We start from the raw sequence: 18,080 nt of genomic DNA, 5'->3' as shown, positions 1-18,080 counted from the left end.
CAGCAACAGTGCGCAAGTAAAGTCAAATGACTGAAAACTACAGGGGCCACAGACATGACAATTTGTATATAATGTGCACGCAAAATATTAAATTTTGTTCACGAAATACACATTTTTGGATTTAGTATCAGTCCCATCAACAACTTTGACAGCTGTGTAAGCAGCTTACCCAGCGTGTTTAAGTTGTTGATGGGAATGATACTAAACCCCCCCATGTCATGTCTAATTAGAGCAGGGGTGTCAAACTCATTTTCACTGAGGGCCACATCAGCATAATGGTCACCCTCAAAGGGCCAGATGTAACTGTCATACAGAATAAATGTAACTAAATGTAACCAAATATAATATAAAATAAAGGTAACTACTCTGTAACATATTGCTAAATAACTTTCTGTATTTAATACTTATTCAATTTCACTCGTCGCATGATGCGTATACAATGATACACTCCGATCTAGTGGCGGTGCCCTCACTTTGCGGGTAACGCAATCGCCATGCATTGTGGGAAATGTAGTTTATGGTCAACGCACGCCTTAAAGCACCATAGACCTATTTTAACACAGTTTATTAAGACCAATTAATCACTCGCAGGCCACATGAAATGACGTGGCGGATCACATCTGGCTTCCGGGCCTTGAGTATGTGGTGTGAGTATGACTGAAAACATAAGTTTTAGAGGTAAATTCTTCTGCTCAAAAAAAAATGGGACACTTCTTACCCCTGTATTATTCAGCATATCATACAAACTAAAATGATGAGAATAACAAAATGATCCACAGAACCACTATGCAGAAATTATTATGTGTTCTTGAAACAAAGTCTCAAATGTTATACAACGTTTTTGGAAGAAAACTGTGAGTGAAAGATTGAGACTTCCACTGTTTCTTAACTATGACAGTAGTTTGGTAATGGAGCCATGAGCACAGGGCGGATGGCGTGACTGTTTCTCTCCCCTGTGATTGGTTAAACACCGCAGAGGCCAAGAACCTCAGAGCCAATCAGCGTGACGCTTTCGTGTCAGGACCCGCTCCTTTGCACGTTTCGACCAATCAGCACGGAGCAGTGGAGTCACCGATCCGCTACCGAGAACCGTTCACCTATCGCGGTGATGAGCTGATAACGAGTGGGGTTTAGGGGGCTGGGATAATCGATAGGATAGTTTTACCCACAGGAGAGGAGCTGTGGTCAGCGGCAGCGACTGCGGAAAGTGGCGTGTTAGTGTTTTAGTGTGGAGTGTGTGTGTGTGTGCAGACACGATGGCTCCGCTCTTGTATTTAGGAGGCTTGGTCTTGATGTTCCTGCTCTGGATCAAAGTTAAAGGTCTAGACTACGTGATCGTTCACCAGCGGTGGATATTTGTCTGCCTGTTCCTGCTGCCGCTCTCCGTCATATTTGACGTGTATTATTACGTGCGGGCATGGCTCATTTTCAAGATGTGCTCTGCGCCAAAACTGCACGACGAGCGCGTGCGAAACATTCAGCGACAGGTGAGCAAAAAAAAAAGAAAGAAAGAAAGAAAAGCCTCTGTGCACACAGGTGTGTGTTTATATGCGGTTTGTATCAGGTTTAATCTTAAGAATCCAACATAGCAAAATAGCTTAATACACACAACCTATGGAGCAACTGTGAATGGGTTAAGCATAACAATCCAGGGACGTTTTTAGTGAACTTGGGGGCTCAGACCAGGTGAGATGGGGGGGCCTTATCAACCGGTAGTGGAGGGCAGCATTTCGCCTCTCAGTGTACAGCCTGCAGAAAATCATTAGAAGAAGAAGACCATAAACGTGCAAGTGAGACCATAAACTCCACAGCTCAGGAAAATGTTTACTGACATTATAAATCTAGTGATAAGTAGGAGCTCATTTTGTCATAGATTTGCATTCAAATTTTTGAGTCGTCCCCCTTTTGGCTATTCATAATATTCTAACATGAATAATTCATTTGAATTTGTAAATTGTGTAATAAGAAAGCAATCTATGAACTATCTCAATCGTTTGTATTATTTGCTGACCACTTCTTTAGGTATTATGTAAATCAAATATTGCATAATTGCATCATCTTCATCTTCTGCTGCTGCGGCTCATCTTCCTCTAAGTTTTTATGTGTTGTGCTTTCAAAGATGATCTTCACACTTTTGGTCTAAACAGTGGTTCTTTGAGTTGCTGTTGCGAACTGCTGCTCACTGGAATCTTTTTTTTATTTACCACTCACTGTAAACTCTGTGATGGTTGTGCATTAAAATTCCAGTAAGTCGGCAGTTTCTGATGCAGACCCTGTGGCAACAACAGGCATTCCACATTCAGAGTCACTTAAATCACCATTCCGATGCCCACTTTGAGCAGTTTGTCTCAATCATGTCTAAAGGCTGAAAAACAAACTGAATTGCTGCCATGTGATTGGCTGATAGACAACCTTTATTCATTCTGAGTAAAACCAAATCAGCAGCAATGCTCTCATTTACAATGCTGCCCTACTAAAACATTCAAGATACAATATAAATGTAAATAATGCAAATTTTCTTCAGTAATTAGCTGTGGGCAACTGGACTTGAACTCAACTGGAGTAAGCCCAGTCGCCCACAGCTAACTACTGAAGAAGATTATGACCCAGATGACAAATGTTTACATATTGTTATACAGTACACAATACAAAAGATTATTCCACTATTAGGGAACTTCTCAAGTAATAAGGGAATATTGTTGGTGTACGTGGCAATCCTAACATTTAAGGTGGTTCTCTCAAAATCATCATTGATGATGACTTATGTACAGTAAGTGGCCATTCTTGGGGGCCCACTTCAGCCAAGGACCCCCAGGCAATTCCCTGAATTCCCTAACCTGTTGCAACATTGTTGACTAAGTCAGCATATTTGACTAAAATCCTCTACCTGTAACCTGCTCAAAACAATAAAATGTCTTGCTTCTATAAAATATACCAAGGATTTAGTTTGCTGATAGAATGTGTCAGGTCGTGTAAGAAAGAGAGAAGCCACTAACGTCAAGATTTGCTCAGGAATCAGGATAGAGGCAATTCTCAGAAGTAGAAGATTATTAGTCTGGCTATAAAGTCATTATTTTGATATTTGGGAATAATGAAGGAAAGATACATTTAAGCTGTTCACAATGGGATTAAAGATTAAGTAGCATTCACTCAGCATTCCTTGAATAGCTCAAATGAGCTGATAAGACCTTTGACCTCAGACCTTTAAGTTGAAGAGATTCAGGTATGTAGTATCTTCTTCTGTAGTTCCTCTGCTGATAATAACATGTTCTTACCCCTGTCATGTATCACCTCAGGTGCGCGAGTGGAGGAAGCAGGAGGGTAAGAAGAACTACATGTGCACGGGTCGTCCCGGCTGGCTCACTGTGTCTCTCAGGGTGGGAAAGTACAAGAAAACACACAAAAACATAATGATCAACATGATGGACATTCTGGAGGTGGACACAAAGAGGCAGGTGAGGGGAAATGCATATGTTTTGCTTTGCCTAAGAGACAAATCAACACGTCATCATAGGAAAATCAACTAACTGATAGCATTAATAATTTCTTGGATACAAGAATATTCTTGTCAGCCACAACTACTACCTGTGCATTTTCTGCTATGATGTGTAAAATGAATATATGAAGGTAATCGGTCAATCATTATACATTTATGACCTTTTAGGAATCTTTAATCTATTTTAGCAGTGTTAGCATGTTGATCAGACACTTGGATCCTGACTGAATTATCTCAAAAACAATGGCTCCCTTTACACCTGGCATTAAAATGTATTTTCTGTGATCCGATTGGAATCAGATAGCTCATGTCTACTTGTAAGTTCAGGTGTAAGTACACCCAAGGACGGATTATTATCCGATCTGACAAACCACTTCAGGTGGTCGTAGATGCGTTGTGACCACAGAAGTGCAAATGCAATGAGTCTCCGCTGCATTTCTGCTTCACCCACAACAACTACGCCAGTGGAAAAGACACATTTTTATTTTCCCTGCTTCGAAAAGCAAAGAGGAGTCCAGACAATCTTTGCAGAATAAGAGGGGAAGGTGACGTAAGAGGGGATGACCGTGATCGGAAAGCAATCGGATGTGGACACCGGAGACGCTTGTAATACCGGGTGTAAATGCATGTGGTGAAGCGCTATCTGATCACAGAAAACGCATTCTAATGCCACTTTAAAAGGAGCCTATTTGCTGGATGGCATCAAATTTACCTCCGATATTTCCTTGTCCTCAGAGAAAGAACCCTGCTAACTTCACATTTAGCTCAGCCAAAAGGTTGAAGTTTTCACTTGTCCATAAACGATGTTTCAGCTGTGTCTCAGCTGTACTTTGCATTTAGTATACAAACAAGCTAACATGCTAAAATCAGATGGTGAACACGGTAAATATTTACCTCTATAAAGGTAAACCGCAGGGCCGCCCCTGGTCAAATTGAGGCCCTAACCAGAATTTTAAATTATTTTAGAGCACCTCTACACTTAAACAAACATACTTATGGGGTAGTATGTTGAATTTATGCAAACCGTTAATGTTTACATAGCAACGCTATTTTGGATTTTCAGGGCCGCCCCTGGTCAAATTGAGGCCCTAGGCAGAATTTTAAATGATTTTAGAGCACCTTTACACGTATACAAACATATTTATGGGTAGCATACTGAATTTTCGCAAACAGTTAATGTTTACATAGTAGCACTATGTAGGGTTTGCTCTTGGGGTAAACTTACAGTTTTTAAAACGGTATTAAACCCAAAACCAGAAGTTCTTTAGTGCCAATACAGGTGATTACTACAGATTCCCTGTAGTACATTTATGTCCCATTAAAATAATCTTGAGATATTATTTGAAGATTGAAATCCTTTAACATCAGCATGTAAACATTGTCGTTGTAAGTTCAATACAGCGCCAATGTTAACATTTAGCTCCAAGAATGTTTGTGCCTACAGACTTGCAGAGATGGAGACTTTTATTCCTGATGTGGTTTGGTTCATCATTTCCTTCGTGTTGCAGCAGCTGATGTGTAAGATGTTATCATAAGGAGAGACATCACTTAAGATCTGACATAAGATCAGACTTGGTGTAAACAAGTCAACCAGCGGCACAACTTAATTTGAAGGAATTAACTTAGTTTTTTAATTTACAGCCAGGGTTTTACTCATGTTTTCGCTTTAATTGATATAAACATCAGCATTTTTACTCTCAGTGATCTTGTCTCTTAAGGTTGTTCGAGTTGAACCACTGGCCAACATGGGTCAGGTGACTGCACTCCTCAGTCCTATTGGCTGGACACTGCCGGTGGTGCCTGAGCTGGATGATCTCACTGTGGGTACGTAGACTATACAAAAATCAATGTGGGTTGTTTCCTGGGGAATCATTCGAGGGTGTCACCATCTTGTTTCTAGAAATAGAGCTGTCCTGATGATTTCCACTGCTCGCCATTCAGTGATTTAGATCCTGCATCTCCTCTTGTCAGTCAGTGTATCCTGTTTAGACCCTCAGTGATTTCTCTAATTGTGTTAGACGATTGATGTTGTAGCTCAAAAGATGAAAACTGGGAGGAAATGGCTGCAGCATTGGAAGCACCCCTGGATCAGGTTACAATATGGATTTCCTGATGCCATAAACTGTGCATCAACAATCTAATGTTTTCCCATCAGGCTGTGGTACATTCATTTATCCTGTTGTCCATGTCGGCACACGTATTGTGACTCCCTGTAGGCAGAATCTGCTCTCTGCTCAAGTGTTAGCCTTTTGTTGGTCTCACTTGGAATGAAACCACGCGACTAAGAACAGATTGATATTCTCTCCCTTATGCCAGGTGGCCTGGTGATGGGTACAGGCATTGAGGCGTCCTCTCACATTTACGGACTGTTTCAGCACATCTGTGTTGCGTTTGAACTCGTCCTAGCTGATGGCAGTTTTGTACGCTGCTCTGAGGTAAGTACTGAGCGCCTGGACCATGATATTGTTCATATCGTCACAAAGCAAACACAAAGGCTGTCCAATGCTTTTCTCTGCTGCTGTTATCTAATTTCCCTGTATGTTATCACCATTCCATCTCATAATATGCCGCAATGTGTACTGAACTTATGGCGCTGATAATGTTGCTTGCCTTGCCTCAGTCACATAAGTATGGCTATAACTGGATGACTGTGAACACATGTATTATATCATAAAATATTATCACTTCCCCCATTAGCAGTACAGGTTGCTTTGTGCAAATTATTATAGGTTAATGATTTATACAGTATGATGTAAGGATGCACAGTAGAGTGAAAATGGCTGTTGGCTGGTGAATGAGTGACCTTCTTGTGGCCAGTGTTGGCTTTGTTCACGTTAGTTACCAAGACGCTGAAACCACTTCAATCACTACAAGTGTACTATACATCAAACTGAAAATACTTCATTTTTTTCCTGTCACACAGGAGGAAAACTCAGACCTGTTCCACGCTGTCCCGTGGTCCTGTGGTACTCTGGGATTCCTGGTTGCAGCTGAGATTAAAATAGTCCCGGCAAAGCAGTGGGTGAAGCTGCACTATGAGCCAGTGAGAGGGCTGGAGAACATCTGTAAACGCTTCACTCAGGAATCGGAGAACAAGCAGAACGCATTTGTCGAAGGCCTTCAGTACAGTCTGGACAGTGCTGTCATCATGAGTGGAACCATGACTGACCACGCAGAGCCTGATAAGGTATGTGTGTGTATGCACTATTACATGTTTATAGGTTATGACTTGGTGTGAGGGTTAGTATTAGGTTTAGGTTAGGCTGTGATGGTTAAGGGAATGCATTATCTATGAGTGTCCTCTCTTTGAATGCTATGTATATTGTGTATTTTTCAAATTTAACTTCACTTTTTTTTCCTTTTGGCACCAGATCAACAGAATCGGGCTGCACTTTAAACCCTGGTTCTTCAAACACGTGGAGGGTTACCTGAAAAGGGACAAAGGTGGAGTGGAGTACATCCCTCTGAGACAGTACTACCACAGACACACACGCAGCATCTTCTGGGAACTTCAGGTACTCCAAAAAGCACACATTTTATTTATTTGACCTCTATTTTACCAGCAAGTCGCATTAAGATTAAAACGGTGTTTACATAAAACACAACACAAAACACAGACACTTTCACAAGCTGTAAGTTTGCATTAATGCACTGCACACACCTGCCAGATTTTAGCTTACAAACATCTTACCAATTGCTTGCTCCCTACTTTTTATTACACTTTTAATAGTCTTTCTCTCTCTCTTGCATGCACACATTTTGTACTCACATATACACACACCATTAGCCATTAGAGAGAAGGGCTTGGCATCCTTTGCCTTCTGTAACAGTAAATGGTGTGATGAATTATGCATAGTACTGGTTTGACAGATATCTGAAGGTCGCGCTTAGGGCTTTTGGTTGCTCTTTTATTTTGAAAGGATTTTCTTTTTTTTGCAAGCAGTGCAGAAGAAAGGCAGACAGACGTGGAGCTGACTTATGCTTTCATTAAATCGTTAATCAACAATTTGTCTCTCTTGTTCACTCTTGCTAGGAGGCGTGGCTGCCCTCTGGTGGAATTTTAGAGATCAGAAAGTCTCCACAACATTTTGTGATTAATTGCCATAGTCCCAGTAAAAGCATTGCTTATTATAAGCTTCTATATACACATGTCCATGTGTTTCATGTAAAAGGTCAAACCTAACTTTTTGCATTATTTTATCATTTTAAAATTAAATAAAAAAATGTTTCTGACCAAGCTAAATATGCAGTTTAATTATGAGTAGATGTTTTGCTTAATAAATAACACTTGATCCAGCGTATCAGTCAGTACTGGTGCCACAATCAGTGCTTGTTATGTTTATTCAAACTCAAACAAAGCCGCCGGCGTGGAGTGAGCACTTGAGACGTTGTGCTGTGTTGTTTATTCTTGAGGCTTCATGGCTGGTAAATTTGGACTCTATAAAATATCTCTATAAATTTGGACTCAATTTACGAAATTTAGCAAAGATGCAGTGACTGTACAGTGATATGTACAAAAGTTGTTGCGACTAAACACGGTAAAACTAGCAACCCGACAAATCACATAGTATCAATAATAGAAATGAAGTTTTGGTATTAGTAAGTAAGCAGTATTAGTACTCGTAACTGACATGTCATACCACAATGCATCACAGAAAATCCACTTTGATTTAACGTCTTTTAACTCGTTTGTGCAACTGGGTTTATATATTTGTGTCTTTCCTCCAGGACATCATCCCATTCGGCAACAATCCGATCTTCCGCTGGGTTTTTGGGTGGATGGTTCCTCCTAAGATCTCTCTGCTCAAGCTAACACAAGGAGAAACCATCAGACGGCTTTACGAACAGCACCACGTGGTTCAGGACATGCTGGTGCCTATGAAATCTCTGCAGGAGGCCATCACACGCTTCCACCAGGACATCAATGTAAAACGGATATAAAATAACCCTATTAAGTATCATCTTAGTTGCAAAAAGTGTGTATTTTTGAAAACATCTTGTGTTATTTCAGGTCTACCCTCTGTGGCTGTGTCCTTTCCTGTTGCTGCCAGGCAGAGGGATGGTTCATCCCAAAGGTGAAGAGGAGGAACTGTATGTGGATATCGGGGCTTACGGCGAGCCAAAGGTCAAACACTTTGAAGCTAAAACAACAACACGTCAGCTGGAGAAGTTTGTGAGAGATGTTCATGGGTAAGTCTGAGATTTTGCATATTACATGACTGAGCAGATATAACTGTCCATCACACTCTTTTTGTATGAACACACTGAGACATCGACTTTTTGTTTGTGCGACTCATGCAGGTTCCAGATGTTGTATGCAGATGTGTACATGGACCGGGAGGAGTTTTGGGACATGTTTGACGGGCGACTGTATCACAAACTGAGAGAGGAACTAGGTTGTAAGGACGCCTTTCCGGAGAATTATGACAAAATCTGTAAATCTGCTCGACACTGACCCTCATCACTGGCACCTGATCTCTTCTCACCTCAACGCACAATCTGCATTTCACACCTGGTGAAAGACAACTTGTTTGGGGACATTTTTTTAACCAAAGCACATGCTTTTTATACACTAAGATCTATTCATTCCTATGTTGGAAGTTTGCTTTGCATTCACGTGATGAATATATTGTGTTTTTCTATGTTAAAGTTCATGCTCTGATTTCATGTACGGCCTCACTAAAAACTGTACATGTAATGAAAGCAAATGTCACCAAATGTCATATTTCAAAAAAAAAAGTGTTTCCCTGTTAAAACAACTTAATACCTAAGTGCCATAAATGTTGCCTCATAATCATAACTAATAGGATATTGAGAAAATATCATCTTGACTGTGAAAGGTGCTTAATTAAAATCTATATTCTACTGTGAAATGCTCTAATTTTCCAGTTTGGGATAATAAAGTACATCTATTCTGTTCCATCAGTGCTTTTTGTTTTTAAAAAGTACACTATATATGTGCAAAGTTGTTGGCTGTAGTATGGACACAGCCATACAGAGCTAAGTTTGTGTACTCGACCGATAGAGAGATCTGTCTAGTAATGTGAGGACCAATATTAGACACAAAAATCGGTTCATTCGGGACAACTTGTCAAATGTGGGAAAGTGTATTCCATTTATATTTTGGGCTAAAACTGATTTTTAGGCTAATGTTACCACCCGTGAGTACTAAGTAGATTACTCATGTGATTAATTAATGACTTCTGAGTTTTCATGTCTACTGAGTGCTTCTGTTGTGTAGCGACAGAGTATTCATGTAATAAAGTGATTGTTCTGAACAGATTTGATTGACTTTATAGTACACACAACAGCACAGTGCAGTGCAAAGCTTATTAGTTGAAATGAGTTGGCAAGGAGTCAAAGCAAAGTGGTTGTCTGAAAAATGACTTGAACTACTCCCCAGTGTAAACCCTAAAAGATTGCTGATTGTTCATTATCACTGTCTCACCAAGACAACATAAATTAGTAACCAAATACATTCATGATATTTTCAATAATGGAGTTTTATTTTGAGGTATTATATTTGTTTCTTTCTACTTTTAAGTGAAAACACTCTTTGTATCGGTCTATTAAGGTTTGCTCTCAATATTTTTAATATAGATCAGAGTACTTCTTCCACCACTTCTAACCAGGATCTACTGGTTAAGAACAACACAGTTACAGTAAATATACGTGGCAGTATTTATGTTGGCTCTGAGCCTACATACTACTACTTTACTCCTCCACCAACCATTCATATAGACATGTCTGTGCCAAGGACAAGTCCCACAGCATCACCAGCTTTGTTGTTTTTTTGTCTGTCAAATTCTGTGATCACTGGCATTTGGATTGGAATGATGTGACGGAAAGTTCATGTTACATATTATTAACAAGCTGTCAATGAGTGTTACTCATACGACATGTGTATGTAAATGCTTATGGTGTAGCAGACCTTTTTCCACAACAGAAATTTTTTTATGTGAAATATAGGTTTTTTGGGGGTTTCATTCCAGTTATACAGAGCATTCAAGTCACACTAAATACATGAGACTTTAACATATTGCTTATTGTAGCCTTGCTAAACATAATAACACATCTATATACTTGTATGTAAGCAGCAGTGCTTTGCTGCTCACAGCAGGACTAAGGAAGGTTGTACCTGTTGTGGTACAGAAGGAAGGACTGACAGTGAAACTAGCAGAGAGCACATGAGCTGCTGTTCCGCCTTCTTCAGTTGTGTGTGTAGCAGCAGCTGCAGTTAGCAGGTTCACTCCGTTTACATCTGCAGCAACGACAGCAAAAGCTCGATTGGAGTTGTGCTTTTTTTTTTTGGAAACACAGGTAGGCCTGTACTCTTATTTATTACTCTTAAAGCCACACTGTTTGCTTTGACATTAGGATGAACACGCGCAGTGAAAGGAGTCGTGAGATAGTTTCCAACGCGAAGCTAACTTTACTTTAAAGTTAACATTTGGCTAGCTGTTAGCTGCCAGTTAGTGTCGTTAACTGCTAAAACTTGCTCACACACTCGTTGTTAGTTGACATAAAAGGTGACTTTGAAGCGTCGTTGACGCCCCCGTCGGTCACTCGTGGGCTTCTGCTGTTGTAAGTGCTTGTTAGCAGTGAAATCAAGCAGATATGTAATATGTCAATGAGATACTATGGTAGGCTAATATTAGCTGTGTATGTACTTTGTAGTATTTATTTTTTCTCCTGGTACAATACAAATATATATACACAATGCCACAGTAGGAGAAAGGTCAAGACAGCAAACCGGTTTCCTTGACAACAATGCGGAAGTTTGTGGAGCTTATTAAATGTTGCTTCTCTATCGAGTAAGTGCTACCTTACTGAGTTATGACACCTTTATTGTGTGTTTTGCTTTTACAAACGGAGATAAATGTTGTGTATACGGGGGAGCATAACTTCGACACGCCAGTATCCCCTGTACATGATCACTTTGTATGACACCAGTACTCATTTCATATCAGAACACCTGTTTTTCAAGATAGTTTGTTTTATTGATGACTTTAAATACCAAAAAGTGTGGGGAGAACTAGAGCAGAATAATTAATATTTTACAAATCGAAATAACACATTAGGCCAATCTCAAATGCTGCATTTCTTTTCTTTTTGTGTGTGCAAAATGTGCCAAAAGTGAATGACATTGACTATTTCAGTGTCAGAGATAGTTTACAGAACAGTAATTTTATTAATGTATCAAACACAGTTACAGCTATTGTGATAATTTGGCCAAATGTGTCTTTACGTTATCAACATTGCATTAGAATAGTTTTTTAATGGTGTGTCTAATGGTGGTGGTAATGTTTTATCATGGTTCACAAAAATATAAAACAATATCACAAAAATCCTCACAGTTAGTAGCCTATGCACACAGAAAAAATGAATGCAATGAATGCGTCATTTGAAATGTAACACCATTTTTATTGGTATCATTGAAAAATTTACATATTAATGCCCCCTTAAAACATTTCCTGCTACTCTAAAACACAAAATCAAATGTGTAAATTGTATTATCTACAAAGACGACATAAAAGCATAAATGTTCAGTGTGTCAGCGTAAAATGCAGTTTACCCTAAACAGTTATTTAACCAAGGTCCTAAAATGGCTTGTATTATGTATTGGCCTACAGAATTTAATGTTATTCTTTCCTTTTCATCCTCCACCCTTCCTTGAAGACATGGAGGTGCTGTTTATGTGAACTGCATTTACTGTATACAGGACAAGTCACAATGTTAGAGAAGGTAAATCATTCACAAAATGTATATCAGCTCAAATTAGGTATTGCATTGATTGCATTGACACATGCATAGTGTAGTTTAAATGCTCTAAATTTGTATATATTGAATTATATATATTTCCATAATATATATTTATATTTCTTTATGTTATCGCTGTATTTTTGAATCATTTCAGTTACCTGTTCATCTTAGCCTGTTGCTTTTCAGCAACAATGCCCCAAAGTGAAACTATTAACAGTTTTACTGTGCTGTTTGTTTGAACCCTCTGGGTCGTGCTCTACTTGACTTCAAACAATACCTGGATCTGACAAACCCTAAACTCACTTTTCACGTGACTTAAGTTAATGTTCTGCTTGGTGCCACACCCTCACTGTGGCATGTGGATTTATGTTTGCAGAGTTCTCTGATGTGAAACGAGACCAAGGTTGCAAGGCGAGACGCATTCCAGGTCCACGTCCAGGTCCAGACGGTGCAGTTGCTGCAGAGAGAAAGCGAAGAGGAATCGTTGTCATGGCCACCGACCATGAGCCCACGTACAGTGTGAAGCTGCTGCAGTTGCTGCTGCTCTCCACTTACTGGGGAATGCAAATTTGGGTCACCTTTATTTCAAGTTAGTTCCATGCACACACTGTGATTAGTTACTCAACCATGTTTTGTCTTCTTTGTTGTAATCTTGACATGCCTCCCTACCCATTATTATTCATTATGATACTGTTAATGAGTTTAGGAGGGAGTACAAACTCTGACATCAACAACTCAAACTTTTTTCCCAGACAACTTTATTCATTGACTTTATACATTAGGGGTGAGTCAAAATACCGTATATCGTCTTCCTTCTATTCCTTTTGCAATTCGCCAGGGACAAATTAACACGCTCTAAAGTGAACAGTCCCTACTAGTTTGACTCACCACGCGTAGTTACTTGAATGTGCAGATGAATGTAACTTGGGTGGAAGTTAAGTTAAGAAGAGTGAGTTTACAGTGGGATAATGGTGGAGAAAACTACGTTAGACTTTATATACTTTGTTCTCTATGTTGTGAATAAATAGAGAAATCCTGCACTTGTAACTTTTCACAGAAGTTTCCTTTAGTTACACAGATGTTGTGATGTATCGCTAAATGATTGTCTTATATAGTCAATATAGTGATTATCATAGAATCGTTGTATCGTGTGACCGTGTATCGTATCGTGAATCCTACACCTAGAATGCATTACAGAAACATTAAAGAAAATGTTCCAGAAACAAATTAAGGAATCAAGTACAGAAAGTTGTTCACGGGTTAGAACTTTGTGTTGCCTTTGTAAGGGTAAGATGTGAACTCAACTTCTTCACCTGCAGCTCAGTCCACTTACACAGTTGACAAAAATCCACAGCATGTCTGTGCTTATGGAGCGGTCATTCACATTCCACTCTCCATGCAGTCATTAACTAATTGACACATTACAGTGCAGCTCCTGAACTCCCTGCCATTATTTCACCACTGTATTTATAGAAGCATCACTGAGGTGTGGCTGTGGCAACAATATAATAATTTCTTTCCCTACAACTTAAGAGAGAAGAAGCAAGATGAAGAGTGTAGTTTAATCACTGTGTATTCCATGTCAAAGATGTAAAAAAAAAATCCAGAAATCAAAGTGAGATGTATATTCTTATGTTGGATTATCTGACCATACACTATTGTGGCTCAGTTCAGCTGTAATCAGAAAAAAAAACAGTTGTTCCCTGCAGTGCTAATGACTTTCTCTGGTTTCTGCACAGGCTTTGTGATGGACAGCCACCTGAGCAGACACACGTACGGCTTTATTCAGAGTCGTCTTGTGCCGTACTACCTCCACCTGGGTTCAGCTTGTGCCTTCTTCAACCTCACCATATACGCCGTGTATCATCCCTGTGACCTGCTCAATGAAAGAGAAGCCTTTCAGGTCTGTAGTTTCTTCCACATCATCACTTTGCACATCACGTACCCTCATCAGCCACTTTATTAGGTTCACAGGGCACCCCAAAAAAGTGGCAGGGGTGGCACCTGATGTGGTCTTCTGCTGCTGTCGCCTGTCATGTATCAAGGTTTGACATGCAGTGCATTCAGAGATGGTCCTCTGCATACCATAGATGTAACAAGTGGTTATTTGTATTACTGTTGCCTTGCTGTGATTGCAAACCTTCCACCTCTTCTGACCAAGCATTGACAAGGCATTTTTGCCTATATAACTGCTGCTCACTAAATATTTTTCTGCTTTCAGACCATTCTTTGTAAAACTAGATGGGATTGTGCTTGAAAAAAAATCACATTCAAAGTTCATTAACTTTGACTTGTATGTTTTGACCATGTCTACATGCCTAAATGCAGTGAGTTGCTGCCATGTGATTGGTCCACTAGATATTTGGAGCAGTAAAACAGGTGTGCCTAATAAAATTGCTGGTTAGTGTGAATTGCATCATTGCAATTACATCACTGTTTTGTCACTGCTTGTCCCCGCCAGATCTTCATCTTCTTTGTGTCAGTGATGGTTGCGGCTGTCAACGCTCAGTGGTTTGGCCAAATGACGTCTGACATCATGGCAGACATGCACCTCATTGAGCAGGCGTGTGGACTGGGCCAGGACATCGGCCTGTCGTCTAACCGCGAGGCGTACGCCAAGCTGTGTGACACGGACGTCAAATACAGACAACTCAGCAGTCGCCTGTGGCTGTACCAGCTACTGTGCTCCCTCTGTAACCTCTGCTGCATCGGCTGCAATTTCTACAGTCTCTGTTACATGGCTGAGAACCTCGTCACACTGTAACACTGACACACTGCGGCTGGACTGAAAACAACAACAACAAAAAAAGTTTTGTATAAGAGCAGTAAGTTATATATTTAATACGCAATGTATTTCCGTAAAAAAAAAAAGATTTGAAAACTCATATGGGCCTTTAGTGAGAATTAATGACAGGTTATAGGCTGTCAGTAAAGCTGAATTTCTCTCCTAATGTTGTCAGTAGACAAATTCAGCCTCAGTTATTGTCTTTTGAAAAACAAAACGAATGCCTTCAAAAATCCTTCATTTTAAGTATTTAAAACATCAGAGGAACAATATTGGGACGAAAATGGCCCAGAGCACCACACTGATCCACACATGTGAAGCAACATTTATTCTTAAGGAGACTGTGCTGTATGCTGCACGGTCCTGCTCTCCCTGTTTGGGTGGAGTGTTAATGCCTTGTTCACAGTGTGGTGTCGCAGGTTTATCAGGATTACCTCATGTTACTGTGGGACTGCACTTTGTTGTGAAAGTGCTTTTCTTGCCTTCTTTGACTGTTGGTATGAAGGAGAGTTCTAGCGTTTTTAATGTTATAGAATTAGTGTTGCTTTATTCCATCCACACGTACTTGCACTTTTGAAGCTAGCAATTATTGTCATCACCGATTCATCGGTTCAGAATGTTCTAAATTAATCAGATAATGGAGAAAAATGTAAGATATTCACAAAGATAATACTTTCTCAATAGGGAAACACTTTTGTGGCAAGGATTTGAGAAGTGCTATACAAATCAATATTATTATTATTATTATTGTTATTATTATTATAGCGGAGCAAAGAAACCAAAAAATATTCACATTTATTTTATTTTTGTATACTTTTCAGAATGGTATTATTCATTTGGCAACAGTAATACTGAGGGCTGGATAGTTTCACACATCTTTGATCAGACATCAGCAGATATTATAGGATTTGTCGTTGTAAGATTCTTTTAATTACAAGTGTGTTAATGAAGACACTCTCTGTCCTGCAGGTGAACACAAACGTGATGAGGACAGAAGTTCTAATAGTGTAGCAGATTTTTGATGATGATGATGATGATGATGATGATGATGATGATGATGATGATGGTCTAGGTCTAAATATTACAGAGCCACCAGAAAATCACAGTGGTGTTATCATTTCCTTCGTGATCTCACTGAGTTATTCATTATGAAAGGGGCTGAGTTTTGACTGGATTTGGTCACTGCTGTGACCTCAGATGAAGGTCGGGGCGAGGTTAGGGTCATTAATTTTTATATATCCAAACACATTTAAACATTATTTGAGAGGGGGAAAAGGTCATAGTACAGTGCTGAGAATAATGATAACTGGTCATGATGTCACATATTTGTACTTCTGCTTTGGGCCACATGGTGGTGCCATGGTTAGTTGTGTTGCTTCACAGCAAGAGGGTCAGTGGTCTGAATCTTGATCTGAAAAACAGAAACTGACAGCTGCACTTGAGGTTACTTATAGACTAGATACAGAACTGTTTACCATTGTTATTTATTTTCTTGACTGTTTTTGGTGCTGTAGCTGCTTTAACAACTTGTGAATGCCGATAAAGCATATTTAAAATTAAATTAAATTAAACGTTTTACATCAGGGTTCACACTGTGGTTGGCACTGTTGCCTCACAGTAAGAAGGTTGCAGGTTCCCGTACCAGTCTGTGTGGAGTTTGCATATTCTCCCTGTGTGCTTGGTCCCTGTGGTTTTCTCTGGGTTCTCCAGTTTCCACCCATATGTCCCAGAAACATGCAAAGGTTAATTGGATGCTCTAAATTGCCCAGTGTGAGACTGAACGGTTGTTGACAAGGTTGTGTTCAGCCCGATGATGAACTGGTCCAGTGGTGCACCCTGTCTTTCACCCCATGTCAGCTGGGATTGGCACCAGCAGCCCCCATGACCCTCATGTGCAGGATAAAAGGGGAGAAGATGGATGCTACTTATACCATCCAGTAATTATGCATCATATGCTACTATGGATGAGAGGGAAATGCAACACAAGCATTTAAAATCACTTCAATTTTTTAGTGGCTCTGTATAGAACAGGCTGTTCAGGAAGACCTGAATTACATCTCCCCACTTTCACTTACAATCAAGCCATGATCACAACGGAAGCATTGTGCTCACACTGCAGTGATTTACTCTTTCATTAGTTCTCAGGTTTTAGATTTGTTTTTATTATTATTGCAATACTTTGCAATTGAATCGATGTTACTTTCTCTCATCTTTCTTCCCGCCGTTCTACTTGTGTTCGTTTGTATTGTCGTCATGTTCATTAACTGTTAAAACTAGGAATACCTGTGACTGGCAGAAACAGTGCAATATTACTTGGTTGTTTTAAATGTTGCAGGTTTTCTATGATGTTTCTTGTTAATATGCAATTTCAATGCAAGTCATTTGTCTTCATCACATCGCGGGATATGACATTTTAGCTCATGCCCCCCCCCCCACCCCCTTTCTTTTTAATTGATGGTTGAGTTTGGGGTATAATTGTTATAGTCTAATGAGACAGATAGAAGCTGTTGATGGCATTGACTTTGTTGACATATGTGCTCTATTTTTGCATTAAAAGATATGTTTGCATTAAAATCTCTACTTCATTTTAATTCAATGTTGTTCAAAATGACTCGGAAGCTACAGGACGTGTTTTGGGTTTTGTGCATACAGTGGACAAAATAAATGCAAATGTGACAAAAAAGTCATTTTGACAAGAAAATGTTACTTTAATGTCATCCAAAATTTGACAAAAAAGTCTTACTTTGGTATGTCCTCCAAAATTTCACAAACAAGGCATTTGTCAAGACATGGTATAGTATGACGTTTTTGTCAAATTTTGGACCAAACATTTTTTTTCACAAAAATTGCCAAATTTTTGGACGACATAGTATAGTATGACATTCTTGACAAATTTTGGATGACATAGTATATAGTATGACGTTTAAGTCAAATTTTGGACCAAAAAATGTTTTTCAAAAAAAGTTTCAAATCTATAACGAAATATTGTATAGTATGACGTTTTTGTCAAATTCTGGACCAAACATTTTTTTTTCG

At 39.5% G+C, this 18,080-nt stretch overlaps 2 protein-coding genes across 4 annotated transcripts; both read left to right on the top strand.

Moving 5' to 3' along the window:
* Positions 1-1,256: 1,256 nt before the first annotated feature.
* On the top strand, positions 1,257-8,951 carry dhcr24 (24-dehydrocholesterol reductase; the record flags this gene model as incomplete). The annotated part of the gene is made up of 9 exons (XM_083888000.1): positions 1,257-1,487; positions 3,297-3,455; positions 5,215-5,320; positions 5,813-5,931; positions 6,420-6,683; positions 6,868-7,011; positions 8,225-8,422; positions 8,508-8,686; positions 8,798-8,951. The coding sequence occupies 9 exons, from the start codon at positions 1,257-1,259 to the stop codon at positions 8,949-8,951; spliced, it is 1,554 nt and encodes a 517-aa protein (XP_083744126.1).
* Positions 8,952-10,710: 1,759 nt separating this feature from the next.
* Positions 10,711-17,510, top strand: LOC310925876 (transmembrane protein 205). 3 transcript variants are annotated; one of them, XR_014592807.1, is made up of 5 exons: positions 10,711-10,816; positions 12,636-12,848; positions 13,999-14,162; positions 14,721-15,084; positions 16,014-16,038. XR_014592807.1 is itself a non-coding variant. In XM_083887913.1 (4 exons), exons 2-4 carry the CDS (start codon positions 12,749-12,751, stop codon positions 15,021-15,023), a joined length of 567 nt encoding a protein of 188 aa, XP_083744039.1. In that variant the 5' UTR covers positions 10,711-10,816; positions 12,636-12,748; the 3' UTR covers positions 15,024-17,510. The 3 variants fall into 3 exon arrangements, 2 of the variants coding, with proteins under 2 accessions (XP_083744039.1, XP_083744040.1); XM_083887913.1 differs by having other exon boundaries at positions 14,721-17,510; XM_083887914.1 differs by lacking the exon at positions 10,711-10,816 and adding an exon at positions 10,999-11,080 and having other exon boundaries at positions 14,721-17,510.
* The last annotated feature ends 570 nt before the right edge of the window (positions 17,511-18,080 follow it).

The sequence above is a fragment of the Microchirus variegatus genome, assembly GCF_963457635.1.
Source record: "Microchirus variegatus genome assembly, chromosome: 4".
In the NCBI taxonomy this organism is placed as follows: Eukaryota; Metazoa; Chordata; class Actinopteri; order Pleuronectiformes; family Soleidae; genus Microchirus; species Microchirus variegatus.
This window is presented reverse-complemented; position numbering and strand designations above follow the sequence as displayed.